General features: G+C 51.2%; 2 protein-coding genes across 2 annotated transcripts in view; one reads left to right on the top strand and one right to left on the bottom strand.

Annotated features, from left to right (window-relative positions):
• SMS (spermine synthase) overlaps positions 1-8,796 on the bottom strand; it is a 68,097-nt gene extending 59,301 nt beyond the window's left edge. Inside the window, exon 1 of the mRNA XM_056131188.1 lies at positions 8,424-8,796. Coding sequence (XP_055987163.1) covers positions 8,424-8,472 — 49 coding nt within the window. The 5' untranslated portion in view covers positions 8,473-8,796. The remainder of the gene's footprint in view (positions 1-8,423) is intronic.
• A 1,415-nt stretch (positions 8,797-10,211) lies between these two features.
• On the top strand, positions 10,212-14,660 carry LOC130039282 (short transmembrane mitochondrial protein 1-like). The gene is made up of 2 exons (XM_056131128.1): positions 10,212-10,296; positions 14,512-14,660. The coding sequence occupies exons 1-2, from the start codon at positions 10,212-10,214 to the stop codon at positions 14,658-14,660; spliced, it is 234 nt and encodes a 77-aa protein (XP_055987103.1).
• The last annotated feature ends 5,946 nt before the right edge of the window (positions 14,661-20,606 follow it).

Raw genomic sequence — 20,606 nt, forward strand, 5'->3', positions numbered from 1 at the left:
CATACACAACCATAAAGCAAGAACTTGAGGGGGCCAAAGTGAAAGAACAGCGGGTAGAGTATTTGCCTTGCATGCGGCCAACGCGGGTTCATTCTTTGGCATCCCATACGGTCAACGCAAGCACCACCAGGTAGAATTCCTGAGTTCAGAGCCAGAAGTAACCTCTGAGCATTGCTGGGTGTGGCCAAAAAAAACAAAACATAATTTAAAAGAAAATGACTGGAATGATAGTGCAGTGGGTAGTGCGCTTGCCTTGCATTCTGCCAACCCAGGTTCCACCCCTGGCATCCCATGTAGTCCTCCCCACCCCACCAGTAAACCTGAGCATCACGGAGTGTGGTCCAAGAATTTAAAAAGGAAAAAAAGAGAACTTGATGAGGCTTAAAGGCATAAGCTAATTTTTCCAGATACCACCTCTCATATATTTTAACGAAATGCAAAATATTTTAAACTAATTCCAAAAGTTTTAAGTAGCCTTTGGAATTAGACTCTGAAAAGCAATGTTATGGTTTTAAACATTTTTTTAATGGCAAGCTCACAAAACAAATTCCCGGCAACGTGCAATTATTCAGCCTGGAGTCAAACAGAGCGCAATCAAGTGTAATTAAGAATCTTGTGCAGAGTTGAGTAAAAGTTTTTTTCCCCTCTCATCACAAAGCAAAAGAGTTGCCAAGTGGAGGCATACTCCAACAAAGGACCACTCCAAACAGTCCATAAGACGAATTAAAACACACTTGAGCTATGAGCTAATACTTATGGAAAGAACAAAAAGTTCCTTTCCTGGAATGGAGATGAAGCCCAATAGGAGGGACCTGAGGTTTGATGCCCCCTATACACACCACACCACACACACACACACACACACACACACACACACACACGCGCGCGCGCGCGCGCGCGCGCGCGCGCGCGCATGCACAAACACATGCACGCACGCACGCACGCCTTCCCCAAAGCAGTTCATTTGAGTCAGCTACCCCCTGGTTACTTGGATAACACAGGAGTGTGAGACTCAAGTGTGTATGTAGGGAGAGGGGGAGAGGCGGGCAGAGCCTAGCATGGAAGTACTAAAAAAAGAACTATAACTTTATTTGCAGGATAAAGAGGACCCAGAGGAGGGTTTTGAAAAGAGCGGAGCAGGGGAGGGAGATGGCTCACAGCGCTAAAGCCCGCGCTTTGCCTGGGAGAGTCCAGAGTTGACTCCCAGCTCCGCGTGGGTCCTTGGCAAAGCTGGGAACAATCCCAAGTACTGCGCTGGGAATAGCCCCCCAGCACCGGGTGTGTCCGCTGTGAAAAAGAAATGGGCAGGGGATGGAGCGTTAGCACAGCGGGGAGGGCCTTGTACGCGGCCGACCCGGGTTCGATTCCCAGCATCCCATATGGTCCCTGAGCACCACCAGAAGTGATTCCTGAGTGCAGAGCCAGGTGGAACCCCTGTGCATCGCCGGGTGTGACCCCCCAAAAAAAGGCAAAAAAAAAAAAAAAAGAAATGGGCCGAGGAGATGGCCAAGCGCGTCCCTAAACGGGGGGAGGGAACCAAAGAGACCGTGGTGAAGGAAAGGTAGCCGGGAAACAGATGAGCAAAGAATCGGGAGCGCAGGAGAGCAACAGAGGCAGAATGCGCGGGGCAGGCGGTCTCACTGAGTGAGGGAGAGACAAAAAAGCTTCAGACCCCAGAGCGTTGGGTTTGGGGGCCACACCCAGGGGTGCTCAAGGCTTACTCCTAACAGGGCTCAGGGGACCCGCTGCGGTGCCATCTCTCCAACTCTGCCTTTGGGTTTTGAAAAGGGTCCTACTAGGGTGGTTTCATATTTCACCAGGTACTGGGTTTAAAAAAAAAAAAAACAGTTCCAGTGACTCCCCGGGCTGATTCCAAAGTCACATCTCCCCTCCCCCACCCAGTGGATTGGCTGGGAAAACACACTGTGTGAGTGAGGGGGGGGCTGGGCGGGGTGTAACACAAAGGTAGAGAGAATACTGGGAGAGGAGTGGCAAGCTTCTGGTGTCTGGAAGCAGAGAGCTAGATGCAATCAAAAGTGTATTGTTTAGCTCTAATGCTTATAGCAGCGGTTCCCACACTGGGCGATCCCAGCTTCCCTCCTGGGAGGCCAGTAGTAGCCTGGGGTACAATTGGAGGGTGCTCTCCATTTGTTTGCTTAAAGAAGGCAGATTTCCAGGGGAGCGCTGAGTGATTTTTTTTCTTTTCCTGACAAGGGGGCAGTAAGCCAAGGAAGTTTGAAACCTCTGGCTTATGGTTAATAGACCTTCAAAACACAGAAAGTAGGGGCCAGGCAGATAACCACTGGCCAGCGCTGGCCATCTACATGCAGAAGGCCTGGGTCCAAACCCTGCACCATGGTGTCCCAGGCAAAGCACCAGGAGTATCCTCTGAGCATCACCTGGGTAGTCCCAAGCCCCCCCCCCAACAAAATAAATTATGAAACTTTCTGAATGCACCATTCAGAAAGTGACCCAACAAATATGCCAGGGAGGGGGGGCTGGGCGGAAGGTTCAGGAAACCAAGGAAGGAAGGGTGTCACCCAAAGAAAGAAAAGGGGATGGAGAGTTAAGTGCTGACCCCACCCTCGGCTGCCACTCACCCCAATGCAAAGAGAGGGTGAAGGAAAGGCCCATCCTCCCTGGAACTAATGATTCATGCCTCGTGAACACTTCCAAAAAGAACCAGGGAAAGTTTGCTGATGACTCCTCACGCATAATATGTCAACGGGCAGCCGCCAGAGGACTTATGGCAGGATTCTCTACCCCAGCACCTCCCCATGTGGGGCGTCAGAGCACTACGGGGGTGTCCAGCAGTATCTCTGGCCCACTGGACCAACAGCACCTACCCAGTCGTGCCCATCAAAATTGTCTCCAGGCATGGGCAAAAGTCCCCAGATATGGGGCTGGAGTGATAGCACAGCCGGTAGGGCATTTGCCTTGCACACGGCTGACCCAGGTTCGATTCCCAGCATCCTATATGGTCCCCCGAGCACTGCCAGGAGCAATTCCTGAGTGCATGAGTTAAGAGTAACCCCTGTGCATCACTCCAGTGTAACCTCAAAAAGCAAAAATAAAAAAGTGGGGGAAAGGGGCTGGACTATGGGGAATTAGCATCTGGGGGGGGTCGCGTTGACCATACCCAGCAGTGCTCAGGGCTTACTCCTGGTTCTGCACTGAAGGAGGCTCAGGAGACCATATGGGGTGCCAGGGATCGAACTCAGGTCAGCCACATGCAAGGCAAGTGCCCCACCCACTGGACTCTCTAGCCTGGGAATTGCTGTCTGAAACTAGTGGCTTCACAGTGGTGTGGCTTCAGAGTACTGCCACGAACGAACAACGGCATCAGAGTCAAAGTGACTTCACCCTGGCCTCCACAGGCTCCACGCAGAGACAATCCAATCCCTACCTTCTCAGTTTCCAAGTGGGGATCACAGGATCTTTCTACAGAGTAAGGACCACGTCATACACTAAAGACAACACCCAGGCCCAGAGACTGTAGGAGGGGATTAAAGCAGGCAACTGGATTATCAAAAAAGAAACAACAAATGGGCCAGAGCGATAGTACAGCAGGGAATCAACAGCAGGCAAGGCCTGGCACAGAGTAACAGCACTGCCTGGGGGGGGGGGGGAAGGAAGGAAGGAAGGAAGGAAGGAAGGAAGGAAGGAAGGAAGGAAGGAAGGAGGGAGGGAGGGAGGGAGGGAGGGAGGGAGGGAGGGAGGGAGGGAGGGAAGGAAGGAAGGAAGGAAGGAAGGAAGGAAGGAAGGAAGGAAGGAGGAAGGAAGTGGGAGGAAGTGGGGGATGAAGGAAGGAAGGGAAGGAGGAAGGAAGGGAGGGAAGGAGGGAGGGAGGGAAAGAGGAAGGGAAGAAGGGAGGGAAGGAGGGAGGGAGGACACGGCAGAGTGTGGCCCCAAAAACGGGGGGAAAAAGAGGGGAAGGGAAAGGGAGGGCGGAGGAGAGAGGGGGAGGGAGAGGGGGGGAGAGAGGGAGTGGGAGGGGCGGGGCAGAAGATGGCCAGTACCAGTTTCCCCTCCAAATCCCAGGGCCGACTCTCAGGTCTCTGGGCTCTCAGGGACCAGTGGATACGTGGTGTCATATGTTATTAGTATCTACCTTGAATTGTGTGGGGGGGGGGATACCAAGCCTTATTCCCACTCACTGAAACAGTTTGCGTTCTGTCCTCGAGCCACCCATTACCCTCCAGGCCGGCGGTTCCCGAGCTCCTCCCAGAAGGCGCAGCAAGGTCCGCTCCTGGCTCCGCGTCAGCAATATGTAACCTACTAGCCCTGCGGCTAGACTCTCTCCTTTAATGTGTTACTAAGGACTCACACATTATTATGCCCCACATGTGGGGGTTTATTTTGAAATTGGATTTTAAATAACTGATGTGGCCAGCGATACAGGGCAGAGGCACAGCCCCGGCTTCCAGAGGGGACGAGGTCCTGATGCCAAAAACACGCGAAGCCGCTGCGCTTGGCGCCTCTGGGCCCACAGCCGAGCAGAGGTCCCCAAAGCCTCCCACCCCCAGTAGCCTTTTGCTCCTAGACCCAGGAATATTTTGTTAAATAAGACCATGATTCTACAATGAAACTGTGAATTTCAGTGATAGCAGTTACTTTGTTTCCCTCTATAAGCCTCACATCAAAAGACAGACAAAGAGCATCCCCGGACTAGGGTTCCCCACTTGGGACCCCTGCTCTGAACCCTAAAGGGAACTGCACAGGAGACAAGCAGGAACTCAGGGGATCCGGGTGCCTGCCCCCAACTCCTTCCCCAATGCCACCCACATGGTTTCAGGCCACTGCCACCGAAGACCGCCACCAGCACCTCTCCGCCAGGAGTGGGACCCCTGGGGAACACTGTGCGGGCATTGCCATTCAAATGTGCACAAACGCCACCAAATGAGCGGCACTCCTGCCGGGCATATACACAAGCAGCGAAGCTCAAGTGTGCAACGCCCTTCCCACACCAGGACCAAGCAAAGGTCCCCACAACATGGGGAGAAAAGGAAAGCAAAAATCAAATGCGACGGGAATTGAGCGCCCAGGGTCTCCCTGATGTGCTTAAACCAGCTTCCCGCCTTTACCATCATTTCAATCAGAAGGATTGTTCCAGCACGAAACAAAACTTGGTGGTCAACTTTTAAAGATGCCCCAAGACCAGGGGTGGAAATGGACAGAGAAAGGATGACTGCGGGGAGGGGATCGGATAGTGCAGTGGGTAAGGCACTTGCCTTGGCTGTGGCTGTGGCTGACATGGGTTCTATCCCCAGCACCCCACGTGGTCCTTGAGTGGTCCCTAAGCGCAGAGCCAGAACTAAATCCTGAGCACAGCGTGCTAGGCCTAAACTAAACTAAACGTGACCTAAACTAATTAAATAACAAAGAAAAATTGTTTCGGGTGAAAAGTACTAAGGAACATGACAAGAACATGACAATAGCGCACGTTTCATTTTCCAGAAATTAAAGCTCTTCTGTCAGAGAGATGATAGCTCAAGTTGCTTTGCATGCAGGAAGCCGGGATTTGATCCCTGGCACTGCTTAATGCTACCTGCAAGCATAGTATTCTTTGAGGGCCACTGGGTGTGGCCCAAAACATACTGTCTAACATTCTAATAACACGGTTGAAGGTCAGCCCACAACATTTCGGTCTGTTCAGGTTATTCCACGGTGCAACGTTTGAGAATTACTGGGCAACGTTTGAGAATCCAACCAGATACTACCAGGTCCAACCTAAAAGCGTCCCTACTGGACCCAGTGGTGGCGGGAAACATGGTTGGCTTGCACTGGTAACAAAGTTATAAGGGATAGCAACATGATAATGGAACTAAGTAGCTCAACTTTAATTCCATTAAAATAACGTCAGGAAACTGGAGTAGTCCGATTACTGACAAAAGGGAAAAAACACACGAATCCAAGTTCCATCACTATTTGCTTCACTCTTGAGTGGCATCCAATAAACTCGTGCCAAGAGAAATGCCTTTTGACTCATTATTATCAATTAAATGCTTCAGGAGACCTCACAGGTGGTAGATTTCTCAGCAGATACCCCTTATTTTTGAAAAGCAAAAGTAGAAGACTGTGGTCTCTGCAGATCCCTTTGTTTTACCTTTTAGGTACTGGGGTGAAGTACCACACCCCCCCCTATCAAGCCATGGGGGAAGTACCACACCCCCCTATCGGGCCATGGGAGAATGCAGTGAAGAACAGATGATGGGGGCCCGGAAAGATGGTACTGCAGGGAAGGTGCTCGCCTCCGGGAGGCTGACTCGGTTTCCATCCCCAGCACTCCATAAGATCCCGGGAGTACCGCCAAGGAGTGATCCCTGAGCACTGGGGAAGGTGTGGCCCAAAGCACAAAAGGCTCAGGAATGGGTTCTTGGTTTGAAGCACACCCTTAACCACTGTGTCTCAGAATCAGAGCTCTGAGTTGCAGACACTTGAGTAGGGACTGAGATCTAACACCCAAACGCTCAACCCAGACTGCCTTGGATGTTCTCTCTCTGCAATGTTCTTCGCCTTCCCATCAAAACTTGCCCATTTGGAAGTAAACCGGGCTGGAAATGAAGAATAACTGCCTTGGAATTCTGAGACTGCTTTCTCTTTGCCCAAGTGCCTTTAGATGTTCCTTCCACACCTTGCTGGCTCAGAAAAACGCAGGATTCTCTGATACCTTCCAAACAGCGGCCCTTTCTCTGGGGCCAAACACTCGGAAGGGAGGGAGGGGACAGCCAAATCCTCCAGCCTCCTGCCTCCAGCCTCGGCCCAGATAAGCCTGGGAGACCAGGGAAAGGCGGGCTCAGAACGTACCTGAGCTCACCGCCAGGGGACAGCCCCTAGGTGCTCCTCTTTGTAGCTGGGTGACCTTGAACCACCACCTCTTCCTCCAAGCCTAATCCTCCTCCCCTCTCCATTGAAAGGCCTAGAACCTTCTTCCCGAACCACTAAGCCCTAAACTGCCACAATTACTCAACAAAACCGTAGCCGGCTCACAGTCTAAACGCGGCGCGCCAATCACCATTTTATCTCCGGATTCGCCCCTGCATCCTCATGGAGTTCCCCTCTCCATCCTCACCTCAGACACGTGGGATCTGAAAAATGCTTTGTGTTCTCCCAGTCGCTTCCGGACCACCCTCAACCTGGGTGGTTTTCCTCAAGGCTGCCGTGTTTCACGGCAACTCCCTTAGCATGAAAAGCGCTCGGGGTGCACGCTTTCCTTTAAACACGGGGGGCGGTGAGGTTCGGAGAGGTTGAGAAATCAGGCCAAAGTCACAAGCGGGGGCCCATCAAGAGAGCGAGGATGCAAGCCCAGCTCTGGTTCCAAATCCCCGATCTTTTTTCTTTTTCTTTTTTTAAATTGCATCCTTGCCTTTGAAAAGGCTTTCAATTCGGAAGGAGAAAAAGCCACGTGAAAGCTCACAAGTTCCCCCGAAAGGGGAAGAGCAAAAGTCACTGCCGCCTCAAACGCTAAGCGGCACCGACTGTTTCATCCTCGGGAAGGAAACACAGAGGAGGAAACAAGCGCCGGGAGCGGCGCTCCCAACGCGACCAGCGGGAAGCGCAGGTTCGAGCCTGCGGCACCCACTGCTATTTCAGAAGCCACCCTACCCCCCACGGCAGAGGCACCCCGAGAAGAAGCCTGCAAATGCCCCCCCCCATCCCCGCGGCTCGCCGTCCCGAGCCTTCCGTGCAGAGGAGATAGGATCCTGATCAGCCTTCCCATTCGGGGAGTCCCGGTTCCCGCGCCCGGACCTCATCCCTCCCCACCCCCCACCCCGGCCCTAATAATCGCTTCCTTTTTCCGTCCCGGTCCCTTTCCGGAGGTTCCGTCTCCCGCACCACGGCCGGGTCCAAGCCCGGTTTCCCGGGGGGGGGGAGGGGGAGTGCCCCCGCGCCTCGGGGGGTGCATTTCTCCGCCGGGCGGCCGGGAAGAGGTCACGCGGGGAGCCCCATGTGGCGCACACCCCTCGAACGCGCCGCGCTCTTCCCGCCACCGCCCCAGTACCCCGGGATCGGCGTGTGTGTGTGTGTGTGTGTGTGTGTGTGTGTTTCGGGGGGGTGCGCATTCCACCAGCGCTGGGTGGCGCGAAGGGGATCCCGAAATTGGGAGGGGGTGTCCCCGGCGAGGGGGGGAGGGGAGGCGCGAAGGTCGATCCGGTGCTCTCGGGCGGCGGCGGCGGCGGCGTGGCGGGCAGGGACCCGGCGGCGGGCGGGGACCACCCCCCGACCCCCCCCAACCTCCGACCCCCGCAGGCCCCACGCCGCGGCCCGAACCGCGCGTCGGAGCGAGGCCTCCGGCCGGTTCCCGAGCGCACGCGGCCCCGGCGACACCCCGGGACGGGGCCCGCGCGGGCGCCCGCATTGTTCAGGACCGGGCGGCGGCCGCGGCGGGGCCCGGGCAGGTGGCGGCCGCCGCGTGCCCTCACCTTTGGCGCCGAGCATGAAGTCGAGCGTGCTGTGCCGAGCTGCTGCCATGGCGAGGGGAAGCCCTGGGCCATGCCTTTGGGGGCCGGCGCGGGAGAGCGAGCGGCTGCGGGCGCCGGGAGTGCGGCGCGCCGGGAGGCGGCGGCGGGGACGAGGTGGGAGGGACCGCGGGAGCGACCCGGGGCGCGGGGGCGGGGTCGGGCCCGCCTCCGCGACGAGGAAGCGCGGCCGCCTGCAGCCCCGAACTCGGAGCGCGGGGTGGCAACGTGGGCGCCGCGCTCCCCCGGCGTGCGTCACCAATGGCCGCGCCCCGCGCCCGCCATCCGTTAGGTCACCTTAGCTGAAAACGGCGGCGCCGCACGACTTCCGGGGACCCACCCCCTACGCTTCCCCCCCCACCCCAGGACCCCCTCCCCCTTCCCCCCCCCCCGGCTCCCCACCCCCAACCGCCCGGCCCCTGCGCTTTCCGGGCCCTCGCCGCCGGGGAAGGGATCGCCCCGGGGCCACCCCTGCGGCCACCCGCGGCTGAGCCCTGCTCGCGCTCGGATGTCCACACATACACACACGCACACGCGCACACACGCACACACACACCACCACCACCCCCCTGCTCGTAGGGGATGGCCGGGCTCAGCTGCCCGGGGTTGCAGGCAAGCTCTCGGGCCTCCGAAGTTCCCCCGTTTTCCGTGCAAAATGCAAGGCAGGGGGGCAGCTGTGGCCCGCTGGAGGGTCGCGACAGGTGGCTCCTGTCATCACGCATGGCACGCATCGGACACGGATCAGAGTTCCCCCCCTCCCCCCCGCCACGCGAGCGAGCCTCTCCCCGCGGTGGTTGGTCTTGGGCACATGGCAGCTGCGCCTCCACGAGATGCGGCCACGGGAGGAGCGTAGGGGGGCGGGGGGGGGGTGCTGGGCGCCGGTGACTTCCTGATGTGCCCCCATCCTCTCACGTGCCTCCCGGCCTCTCCCGATGTGCCACCGCGCCACGGCAAAGGCGGGACCAAGTACGGACCAGGGAACCCGTGGGTCTCCGGCCAAGCAGAAGACCCAGCCACTGAGCTCCTCTCCCGCGGGCCTCCCACCCTAGGACCGGCCACCTGTTTGTTAGTTCTGCATATTTCCTCGCCTGGGTCTCCCTGGTTCTCAGATTGCTTTAGCTCGCCTGCAATTTCAGTCCCCCACCACTGTCCTTCAACCCTCAGCTCCTCTCTTTCTGGGGATGATCTCCGCTTCTCGCCAATTGAGGGGCCCTGTAACTGATTTAATTGACCCCCGCCACTCTCTTGAAATCCTGTATTGTGGCCTGCAAATTCTTGCGCCAGGTTCTGCACAATTTTGTCCCCTGCAAAGTAGGGAACAGCTCGTCTTGCTTCTGCAGGGCGCAGAATTTCCTCCTGAGGGAGGAGAGAGCTACCGAGTTCAAATCCCAGGACAAGTCACCAGGGTGGCCCTGATGTCCCAAAGGAGCAGTGGGCCCAGTATTTCCAGGAGTGGCCTCTGCACAGCCTGGGGGACCCCCGCCCCAAAATACAGATGGGCTGGGGAGATGACTCAAAGGGCTAGAGCAAGGCTTTGCTTGATGCTAGCAGAGATTCTATCCTGGCCGCACATGGTACCCCAAACAACCACAGAGAGCACTCCTTGAGCAACAAGCCAGGAGTAGGCCTGGAACACCATGTGTGGTCCCCAAACGAAAACAGTGATGAGAATTCTTGAACTTCCTCACCACTGACTGATGAGATAGCCAGAACGAAAATGGAGTTTAACAGAAAGACCATGATGTCTGCGAAATGTTGGGCATAAATGGGCCTCAATACGGAACCAACGTTACAACGATGTTTGTGAAGTATGTGTTTTCTGTGAGACACAATCCTGGTAAGACAGTTAAAGGTGGGACACAGGCAGGTATCAAGTTGAAGCCCCTTTAAACACGTCTGGTTGAGCTATAAGTAGACATTTGATTGGGGAACATACTCTCATTGCCTGGGGCTGATCATCTAGGCCCCTGGCTTCGGGCCCTGGGATAAAATAGATAATCATGTCTTGTGTGGGAATTGCTTGTGTTACATCTGCTTAGTGTATCCAGTGCAGCTGTTGTCCAGATATTTCACCAACTCATAACAAAACAAAAAATAGTAAGCGAAATATACCTAATTATAGCCTGCATTCTTGAAAAAGAACTAGCTACTCAAGAGAATCTTGGCAATGATGAAAATGTGGATAGCATGGGCTAATGTCCTCTGACCACTCATGTGTTCTTGGCTAAAAGAGAGAATTGAGCCAGGGTTCCAGAGAAAGCTGAGTGCATTGGAGCACACACTTTATGTGCAGGAGGAGCAAATTCAATTCCCAGCACTGCATGGTCCCCCTGAGCACCAGGAGTGACTTCCAGTACCACCAAACAGATCACCACTTTTTTAAAAGTGGAGTGGGATTGTTTGTTTTTAGGACACAGACTGACCGAGAGGACACAGACTGACCAAGACAAAGGCAAGGCCCCTAGGTTATCGTGTCAGAACACAGAGCATGAACCTTGTCCAACCCACAAGTCACCCAACACCCTCCAATAGCAGCCAATCTGAGGACCTGCGGACTCTCTCCCAATCACAGTTGCAATGGGGCCCGAACTCCCCTGCAAGACACCACCCAGTCTTCACCTGATGGTGATGTTACCCCAAAAGCACACAGTACCTACACAGCCTCCCTTTCTTTTTTGGTTTTTGGGGCCACACCCACCAACGCTCAGGGCTTCCTCTGGGCTCTGCACTCAGGCATGACTCCTGGCAGGGCTCAGGACATCAATGGTGGTGACAGGAATTGAACTCGGGTTGGCCACATGCAAGGCAAGCCTCCTATTTCTCTGGCCACAGCACCCCCTTCTGAGTGTGGCCCTGCCTCACAGTCTCTGCTGCAGTGCCCACAACTCCCCTCACTGGGCAGCCCACTCCCCTCTCTGCCAGAGAAAATAACTGGCTAGCTGCACTCTGGTTGGTGCACGGCTGGAGAGGAGTGACAACAATGGTGAGAAAATGAAGCCAATGCTTAGAAGAAGAAACCAAAATTGACCCTCTTAGCAGAACACCACTAAGTGTTAGGAGTCACTCTTAGACAAAACTTACTCTCTCAGGCCAATTTGGATATCTATACTCATTTTTTGCTGGGTTTTGTTTTGTTTTGTGGCACACCTGGCGGTGCTTGACTCTTTGCTCAGGGACCACTCCGGGGTGGCTCAGGGGACTATATGGGACCCAGGTCGGCCACGTGCAAGGCAAGTGCCCTACCTGCTGTAGTATCACTCTGGCCATAGTTTTTGCTCATTTTTCTATGGGGGTGTGAATTGAGGACAGGGGTTTGGGGGATCCTCTTGGTTCTGTACTCAGGGACCACTCCTGGAGTGTTCAGGGGACCGACCATATGGGGTGCCAGGGATCGAACCTGGGTCAGCTACATGCAAGGCAAGTACCCTAACCACTGTACTACCATTCCGGTCCCACATCTTTTCTTTCCTAAGTTCATTAGAGAGCAGGGCCATCCTGTAGTCACCAACAGTAACTACCTATTGGGAAGAAGGAAGCTTATGGGAAGAAACCTCTGTTGAAAAGGAGGTGACGATGGGTCTCTGGAGTCTTTGTTTCACTGCTGTGTTCTTTGCTTTCTCTCTGCTTCACTCAGGACCCTTAGAAATGCTCTGCCTCCTATGCACAGCTGTGGTGAAATCATTTCCTCTCAGAAATGCTGGCCTTCACTCTTAGGGTTAGCATGGCTGACAGAAATCTGGATCACTCCCATGCCATGTTTCAGATGAACGTGAGCGTCACCCAGCCAGTTAATTTTTACAAAGCATGTAACCAAGAGGGGCCTGGGCTCATTGACACAGTGATTCTCGACTTCAGCTGTGCACGAGATTACCTGGGGAGTCTTAAAACTTACAGCTGCTGAGTGCTCGGCCCTGACCCAGCGGCAGCCCGGGCACAGGGACTGGTAAAAGATCTACAGGAGCAGAGCCAGGAGATTCCAAAGCTAGGCCAAGATGTTGCTGCCAAACCCAGAAGCAAGCAGGACCCGTGAGAGACACCATTTTGCTTCGTACCCACCAAGATGGTTTTCATGCAAAAAAATAAAAAAAGAATTTTTTTAAAACCTCCAGATAACAAATGTTGGCCAGGATGCGGAGAAAATCAGAACCCTTGTATTTTTATGGCTGGAAATGCGTGCAGCTGCTGTGGAAATCAGTTTGGCATTTCCTCAGAAAGTTAACCATATGGGGACCGGTGGGATTACTTAACAGACAGCAGTGTATGCTCGCATGCAGGAGGTCCGGGTTTGATCCCCAGCTCTGCCAGGATTCAGTCGTAAGCACAGAAGTGAGAGTAGCTTTTTACCACTACTAGTTGTGCCCCCAAAACTGAAATAAAGTAACAACAACAAAAACAACATATCAAATGTTGGCAAGGGTGTGGAGAAAGGAAATGTGAGAGTACCAGAGAGAAAAAAAAACAAAGGATAAGGGCAGTTGCTTTGTATGCTGCCAACCCGGGTTCAATCCCTGGCATCCCATATGGGTCCTTGAGCCCAACAGGAGTGATTCCTGAATGCAGAGCAAGGAGTAAGCCCTGAGCACTGCCCACTGTGACCCCAAAACCAAATAAAAAGACAGAAAATTTGAAAACAGTTGGAATGTATGCTGGTACATCCATTAAGAAAAAGCCATAACCGATTCCTTTAAAAATTGACAAAAGAAAATATTGTATAAGATGGAAATCGTACTTCTAAGTTCACATATAATGCAAATGAAATATTATGTCATTTTTTATGCTGGGGGCAGCTGGGTGCTGGGGGTCAATATCTTGAAGAGAGATCTGTTCTCTCAAGCGTATCACAGCATTATTCATAATAGCAAAGATGAGAAAATAACCCATGTCGACAGAAAATAACCCTAGCACGAGAATGGATGAAGACAACGTGATGTATATTTTACAGTGCAATACTATTCAGCCACAAAAACAAAAATTCTACCTGCTGGAGAGCCAGCTTAAGAGGCTGAGTGAATGCTTCACATCCAAGAAACCTGGGTTTGGGGGCTGGAGTGATAGCACAGTGGGTAGGGCATTTGCCTTGCACGCGGCCAACCCGGGTTCGATTCCCAGCATCCTATATGGTCCCCTAAGCACCGCCAGAAGTGATAAGTGATTCCTGTGCATCGTCACGTGTGCCCCAAAAAGCAAAAAAAAAAAAAGAAGAAGAAAAGAAACCTGGGTTTGGTCCCCAGAGGCACCACATGGTCCCCATGAATGATTTCCAAGCCCCTGAGCACCAATGGGTATGACCCCAAAGCAGACAAGCAGATGATGCTGGAAGTGATATAAACCAGACACAGAAAAACAAAGACTGTATGATCAATATTATATGTAGAATCTAAAAAGTCAAACTTTGGCTATTCAGGGTGGGGGACGTGGTGTTATTGTTCCATATGAATTTCAGGAATATTTGATCTATTTATTTTAAAAATGTGATGACCTACATTAAAAAAAAGAAAAAAAATGTGATGAGTCTCCTTATAGGAAATGCATTGAATCTGTACAACGCTTTGGGGAGTATTGCCATTTTAATGATATTAAAATCACTTTCCCCAACTTTAAAACTGTACTACGGTAATAATTAAGATAACATGGTACTGGAATAAAGACAGACCCTTTAATCAATGGGATAGCATTGAATATCCTGAGACAGACCCTCAGGTCTAGGATCAGTTAATCTCTGATAAAGGAGCAAAAATACCAAGTGGAACAAGAAAAGTCTCTCCAACAAGTGGTGATGGGAAAACTGGCCAGCTACATGCAAAAAAAATGAGCTCAGACCTCTTTCTACCTAACACCATGCACAAAAGTTGAATCAAAATGGATTAAATACCTGGATAGCAGAACTAAATCCATCAGTTGCATACAGGAAAACATAGGCAGTTCTCTCCATGACATCGAAGCTAAAGGAAACTTCAAGAATGAAACCCCACTGACCAAGCAAGTGAAACACAAATGGGACTACATTAAATTAAGAAGCTTCTGCAGGTGACTTTTGGTGCCCTCCTCCCAGGCATCACCCTCCAGTTCCTGCTTGGATTTATTTTGTGCAACATGGTTGGAATGTTTCTGACACAGAATTATGACCTGCCAAGCCTGGCTATAAAAGCTGAAGACATTAAAGGGGGCTTGGAAGATAAGAAGACGCCCCCTAGGTCATGAGGGCCATCCCAGCACTGTCTTCTGGATCTGCTGACTCAGTTGCACTGGAGAACCCCCTTTACTATCTGAACCATTTGTTTCAACCTCCAGTTTTCCTGACATTTTTTACTTACACCCGACGATATTCAGGGGTGATCCCTGACTCTGCACTCAGGAATTACTCCTGGTAGTACTCAGGGAACCATATGGGATGCCAGGAATCGAACTGTGGTCGGTTGCATGCAAGGCAAACGCACTCCCCGCTGTACTATCGCTCCAGCCCCATTTTTCACAGTTTTCTTCTTTGCTAGACCTCGTGTTGCCTTAGAGCACAGAGTGGCCATGTGGGTACCGAATCACCCAGTGATCCCAGTATCTTCACATCTTCCGGTCCTCCTCCCAGGCCCTTGGAGCCTCAGACTGGAATTCTACTGCTAGATTAGTGAATGTGACCGTTAACAGTGACTTTTCCCTTGTTCTTTGGGATTCTACTACCTTTTTTTTAGAAGAAACAAATTGATGAGTTTTCAGTTACTGATTATCAGATAGAAGTAATACAGATTTTAGAGTTTGGCCACTATAATGGGTGTTTAGCCAGTCAATGCTAAATTATGTCATTTCAAAATAATTAAAATTGAAACCTAGAAGCCATTTTCTGGTGGATTATCCATTTATATTGTCAGGCAGTTTCCTAATTGCTCAGTTAACCAGTAAGTCAATTTTCTGTTCAAGAACTGGGGAATTGGGGCTAGAGCATTAGCACAGCAGGTAGGGTGTTTGCCTTGCACACAGCCAACATGGCCGACCCGGGTTCGATTCCCAGCATCCCATATGGTCCCCCGAGCACCACCAGGAGTAATTCCTGAGTGCATGAGCCAGGAGTAACCCCTGATCATCGCCGGGTGTGACCCAAAAAGAAAAAAAAACTGGAGAATTAAAAACTACGTTTTAAAAAAAGAAGCTTCTATACCTTGAAACAATGACCAGAATACAAAGACTGCTTGTAGAATGGAAGAAATTATTTACTCAACACTCATTTGATAAGGGATTAATATTAAAGATATATAAAGTGCTAGTAGAACTTTATAAGAAAAAATCTAACCCTATCAAAAAATGGGGAAAAGGAACTAGAACAACCAGTGTTGCAGCAAGTGTGGGGAGAAAGAAAATCTTATTCAGGGCTGGTGGGAATGCCGACTGGTCCAACGTTTCTGGAAAACAATATGGACATTCCTGAAAAATCTAGGAATTGAGCTTTCATTTCACCTGGCAACCCCACTTTGAAGAACATACACCAAGGGCTCAGAACAAAAAAGAGAAAAGACATCAGCACCCCTATGTTCCTTCCAGCACTATCCACTATAGCCAAAATCTGGAAACAACCCAAGCGTCCAAGATTAGATGACTGGATAAAGAAACCATGGCGCATTTACACAATGGAATACTACTCAGTCATAAGAAAAGATAAGCTCACAAAACTTGCTGCTACATGAAGGGACCTGGAGAATGGCATGCCGAGTGAAGTTAGTCAGAGGGAGAGGCCCACACAGAAGGATCACTCCCATATGCGGGACAAAAGGAAACATAATGGGGCAATAATGAAAACCCAAAGGCCATGGAAACAAAGAACAGGAGAACTGGTGTTCAGTAGGAAACATGTCACTTGCGGGGCTGGGGTAGAGGACAGGGAGGGGACAGTGTTTTGGTGGAGGAAAGCGTTCAACTGAGGGGAGAAGGTGGTGCTGAAAGGAGACAAAGTGCCATGTATTACACATACACACACAAATACACACACACACACACACACACATATATATATAAAATATGTGTAGCACTATAGCACTCTCCTCCCATTGTTCATCGATTTGCTTGAGCGGGGCCAGTAATGTCTCCATTGGGAGACTCTTTGTTACTGTGTTTGACGTATCGAATCCATCATGGGTAGCTTGCCAAGCTTTGTCGTGCAGACGAGATACTCTTGGTAGCTTGCTGGGCTCTCAGAGAGGAGCAGAGGAGTGTGTGTGTGTGTGTGTGTGTGTGTGTGTGTGTGTGTGTGTGTGTAGAGAGAGAGAGAGAGTGAGACAGAGACAGAGGCTGAGAGACCGAGAGAGCCTCTTAGAGAAGGAAACTGGTGGGTGAGAGGCAAATGGGGTGACGGGCAAAGGGAGCAATGTTGAAACATTTTATGCCTGAAACCCAATCAGGAATAATTGTAATTTCATGCTGACTAATTTTTTTTTCTTTTTGGGTCACACCCGGCGATGCACAGGGGTTATTCCTGGCTCTCATGCACTCAGGAATTACCCCTGGAGGTGCTCAGGGAACCATATGGGATGCTGGGAACCGAACCCAGGTCGGCCACGTGCAAGGCAAACTCTCTACCCGCTGTGCTATTGCTCCAGCCCTACTGACTAAATATTTTTTAAAAAAGAAAGAAGGGGCTGGAGCAATAGCACAACGAGTAGGGCGTTTGCCTTGCACATGGGCCACCCCGGGTTGGATCCCCAGAATTCCATATGGTTCCCCCAAGCACCACCAGGAGTAATTCCTGAGTGCAGAGCCAGGAATTACACCTGTATAGCCCCGGCTGTGACCCAAAAGAAAATAATAATAATAATAATAATAAATTTTAAAAAGAAAGAAAAAGTCAAACTTATGAATCCAGAAAGTATAATAGTATTTTCCTGGGGCTGGGGTAGGGGACATAAGTGATACTGGTCAACGTTCTGTACTCTAATGTAAAACAGGGTGACTATCGCCTCAGAAGTACCACATGGGTTCCAGGGTTATACTTAATAATGCTGTACTGTAGGGATCAGAGAGATAGTACAGCAAGCAAAACGCTTGCCTTATGTGCATCCAGCCTGGGTTCAATCACTGGCACCACGTTAGGTCCCTGAGTCCTGATAGAGGTGATCCCTGAGAACAAAGCCAGGAGTAATCTCAAAGCACCTCTGGGTGTAACCCCCCCCAAACAAAAAAATATATATTATACTGTATAGCCTTGAGATGTACTGATGGTATTCAGTACTCTAACATTTAAAAAAATCAAAATTTGTTAGATATGTGACGTGATAAATATATTAATTAATTTGATTGCGAATATCATATTACGGAATAACTGAGAGATTCCACTCTTGGGTAGACACCCAAGAGAACAGGAAACAGGTGTTCTAACCAAAGGATTACACAATGCTTATACAGCACTATTCACAATAGCCCAAAGGGAGAAAGAACCAGATGGCCCTTAACAGGTGATTGAATAAACAAAATTTCATTCAGCCATTAAAAGGAATTGAAGCATGAGTACATGCTACAACATAGATGAACCTTAAAACCATTGTGCTAAGTGAAATACGTCAGTCACAAAGGGATGAATAAAGACTGATTGATTCCATTTGAAAGATCCAGAACAGGTGACTCCATAAAGATGGAAATTCAGTTTAATATTTGCTAAGGGCTGGGGAGCTGAAGCCATAGTATAGCAGGTAAGGCATTTGCCTTGCACTCGGCAGACCCAGGTTCGATTCCCAGCATCCCATATGGTCCCCTGAGCACTGCCAGGAGTAATTCCTGAGTGCAGAGCCAGGAATAACCCCTGTGCATCACCAGGTGGGGCCCAAAAAGCAAAAAAAAAATGCCAAGGGCTATAGGTGGGCAGAAGGGTAGTGACTGCTTAATGGGAATGAGTTTTTCTTGAGGGAATGATACAAATGTTCCAGAGGGCTAGGAAGATGGCTCTGAGGGCTGGAGCAAATGCAGGAGCCTCCCATTCAATTCAATCCACCACAGGGATGGATGCTTGGGTGTGGCCAAGTAACAATTCCCCAAAAGTCTTGAAATTTGATACTGGTGGGGGTGGCCTGACTTTATATATATATATTTGTACATGTACTTAATGCTATTGAATTTAAACTGCGAGTGTAGCACTGGAGCACTGTCCTCCTGTTGGTCATCGATTTACTTGAGTGGGCACCAATAATGTCTCACGACAAATTGTGAGGCTTTTTGTTACTGTTTTTGGCATATGGAATACGTCACGGGGAGCTTGCCAGGCTTTGCCGTGCAGGTGAGATACTCTCCATACCTTGCTGGTCTCTCTCCTAGAGGGGTGGAGGAATCGAACCAGGGTCGGCCATGTCGGCTGTTTGCAAGGCAAACGCCTTACCTGCTGGGCTATCGCTCCAGCCCAAACTGGAAGATGACCAACTTAAATTGTGAGATGACCAGTCCTGTTGTAAAAAATTTTACCTCCATTTGAAAAAAAAAAACGGCAGGGTGAGAGAAATCTATAGTTTGGTGAGTTTGCCTGGTGTGCTGTGAGCCCCAGTTTGAGCCCAGCACTGCCCAGGGTCCGCCCAGTTTCCCCCGGAGTGATCCATCCCTGAACTTGCAGAGCCTGAGCACTGCCATGTCTGGCCCAACTCCCCCAACTCCACACCCATAAAAGGGGGAAAAAACTGAAGCCAAACCGAGATTAGAAGCTAAAGCTGTATAGACTTCGTTGCCCAATGAGAGGAAGTTTAAAAAAAAAAGTGTTTGCAAAAAAAAAAAAGGAGCAAAATTGCAGGCCCCTGGGAAACTAGCCTAGTGGCTGTGGTTTCACCTCAAAAAAGACAGGTGGGTTGGAAACTGCTGCCTTTGGGGACAAAGGCCCTGTAATACCAGAGGCCACTGCTCACCCGTGCCCCAGGACCTGGAAAAAAAATGACCATTCTGGGTCTTAGCCCCAGACCACCCTGAACCTTAGGCCATGCCTGATATTATCAACAAAGTTTCTCAAGCCCAACAATTCTAAGTATTTTAGGACCCAAGCAGGAAGCGAGTCCTGCAGCCAAGGCTCTTTTAGAAGCTGGGAAGCTGGGTCAGCAACCCTGTGGCCTCTGCTCTGGTAGCTGCTCTGCCTCAAGTGCTGATTTATTCCAGCCTGAAGATGTGGGTGCCATCATCCCCATTTTACACAAGGCTTAGCAGAGGCAGCAAGAGGCGAGGGAGCGGAACTGGAGAGATAGCACAGTGGGTAGGGCGTTTGCCTTGCACGCGGCCGACCCGAGTTCGATTCCCAGCATCCCATATAGTCCCCTGAGCACCACCAGGAGTAACTCCAGAGTGCAGAACCAGGAGTAACCCCTGTGCATCACAGGGTGTGACCCAAAAAGAAAAAAAATAGAGGCGACGGAGCGAGAAGGATTGTGGGCCAGTGGGTGGATGCAGCCTGGGATCTCTTCTGCAGGAAGTGAGCCCCCCTCACCTGCCGTCCCCTTTATGCCTGACACTCAGCAGTCAGACTGAGGAAGACGAAGGGCTCCAAGTTAAAACCATCTTTTCTGGGTGCCAGGGAAAGGAGATGAGGGTAACGACCACCATGGCCAACCATTCAGCTCCCCGTCTTTCAACTCACACTCCTGATGTCCAGGCAACTGCAAAGTCCCCAGCTCACTCATTAGCCCTTATGATTCCATTGGTCAAGGGGCCAGGAAGTAGCTGAAGGGGCTGAACGTGCATGCTTGGTTCACCGGAGGTCCAGATTTGATCCCCAGCAATACATGGTCTCTTGACCACTGATGAGCACAACGCTGGAGCACAGAGCCAGGAGTAGCCCTCAGCACCGCCAGCTATGGTCCCAACACCAAATCCCCCAAAGTCTGTTGGTGGAATTCTCTAAAAGATGTAAATGACACAGGAATTTCCTTGAAGGCATTCAAGTTGGTACCCTGAGTGGGAGGGGGGCGGGGCGGGACACAAGCTGTTTTTCCCCTTACCCTGAGGTGTTTTCCTGGGAACTCCAAGGGTCTCTGAATTGAGAAAGCCTGACTGTGAGGGAAGATTGGCAGCAGTACAGGCTTCTCAGTCCTGAGAAGACCCGCCCAGCCAGCCTTTCTCAAGAGAATTCTAGGAGACTCTTTGACACAACTCATTTCTTTTGGGGGTGTTGTTTTTGGGACACGCCGAATGTTACTCATGGCT

Source organism: Sorex fumeus, unplaced genomic scaffold (assembly GCF_029834395.1).
Source record: "Sorex fumeus unplaced genomic scaffold, SorFum_2.1 ptg000086l, whole genome shotgun sequence".
Taxonomy (NCBI): Eukaryota; Metazoa; Chordata; class Mammalia; order Eulipotyphla; family Soricidae; genus Sorex; species Sorex fumeus.

Bases quoted from the DNA above. Each gene is read 5' to 3' on its own strand.
- LOC130039282 (XM_056131128.1), top strand. From the start codon at position 10,212: ATGTTGGGCATAAATGGGCCTCAATACGGAACCAACGTTACAACGATG. The intron at 10,297-14,511 runs GTAAGACAGTTA...CCCTCCTCCCAG, and splicing joins TTCTGTGAGACACAATCCTG to GCATCACCCTCCAGTTCCTG.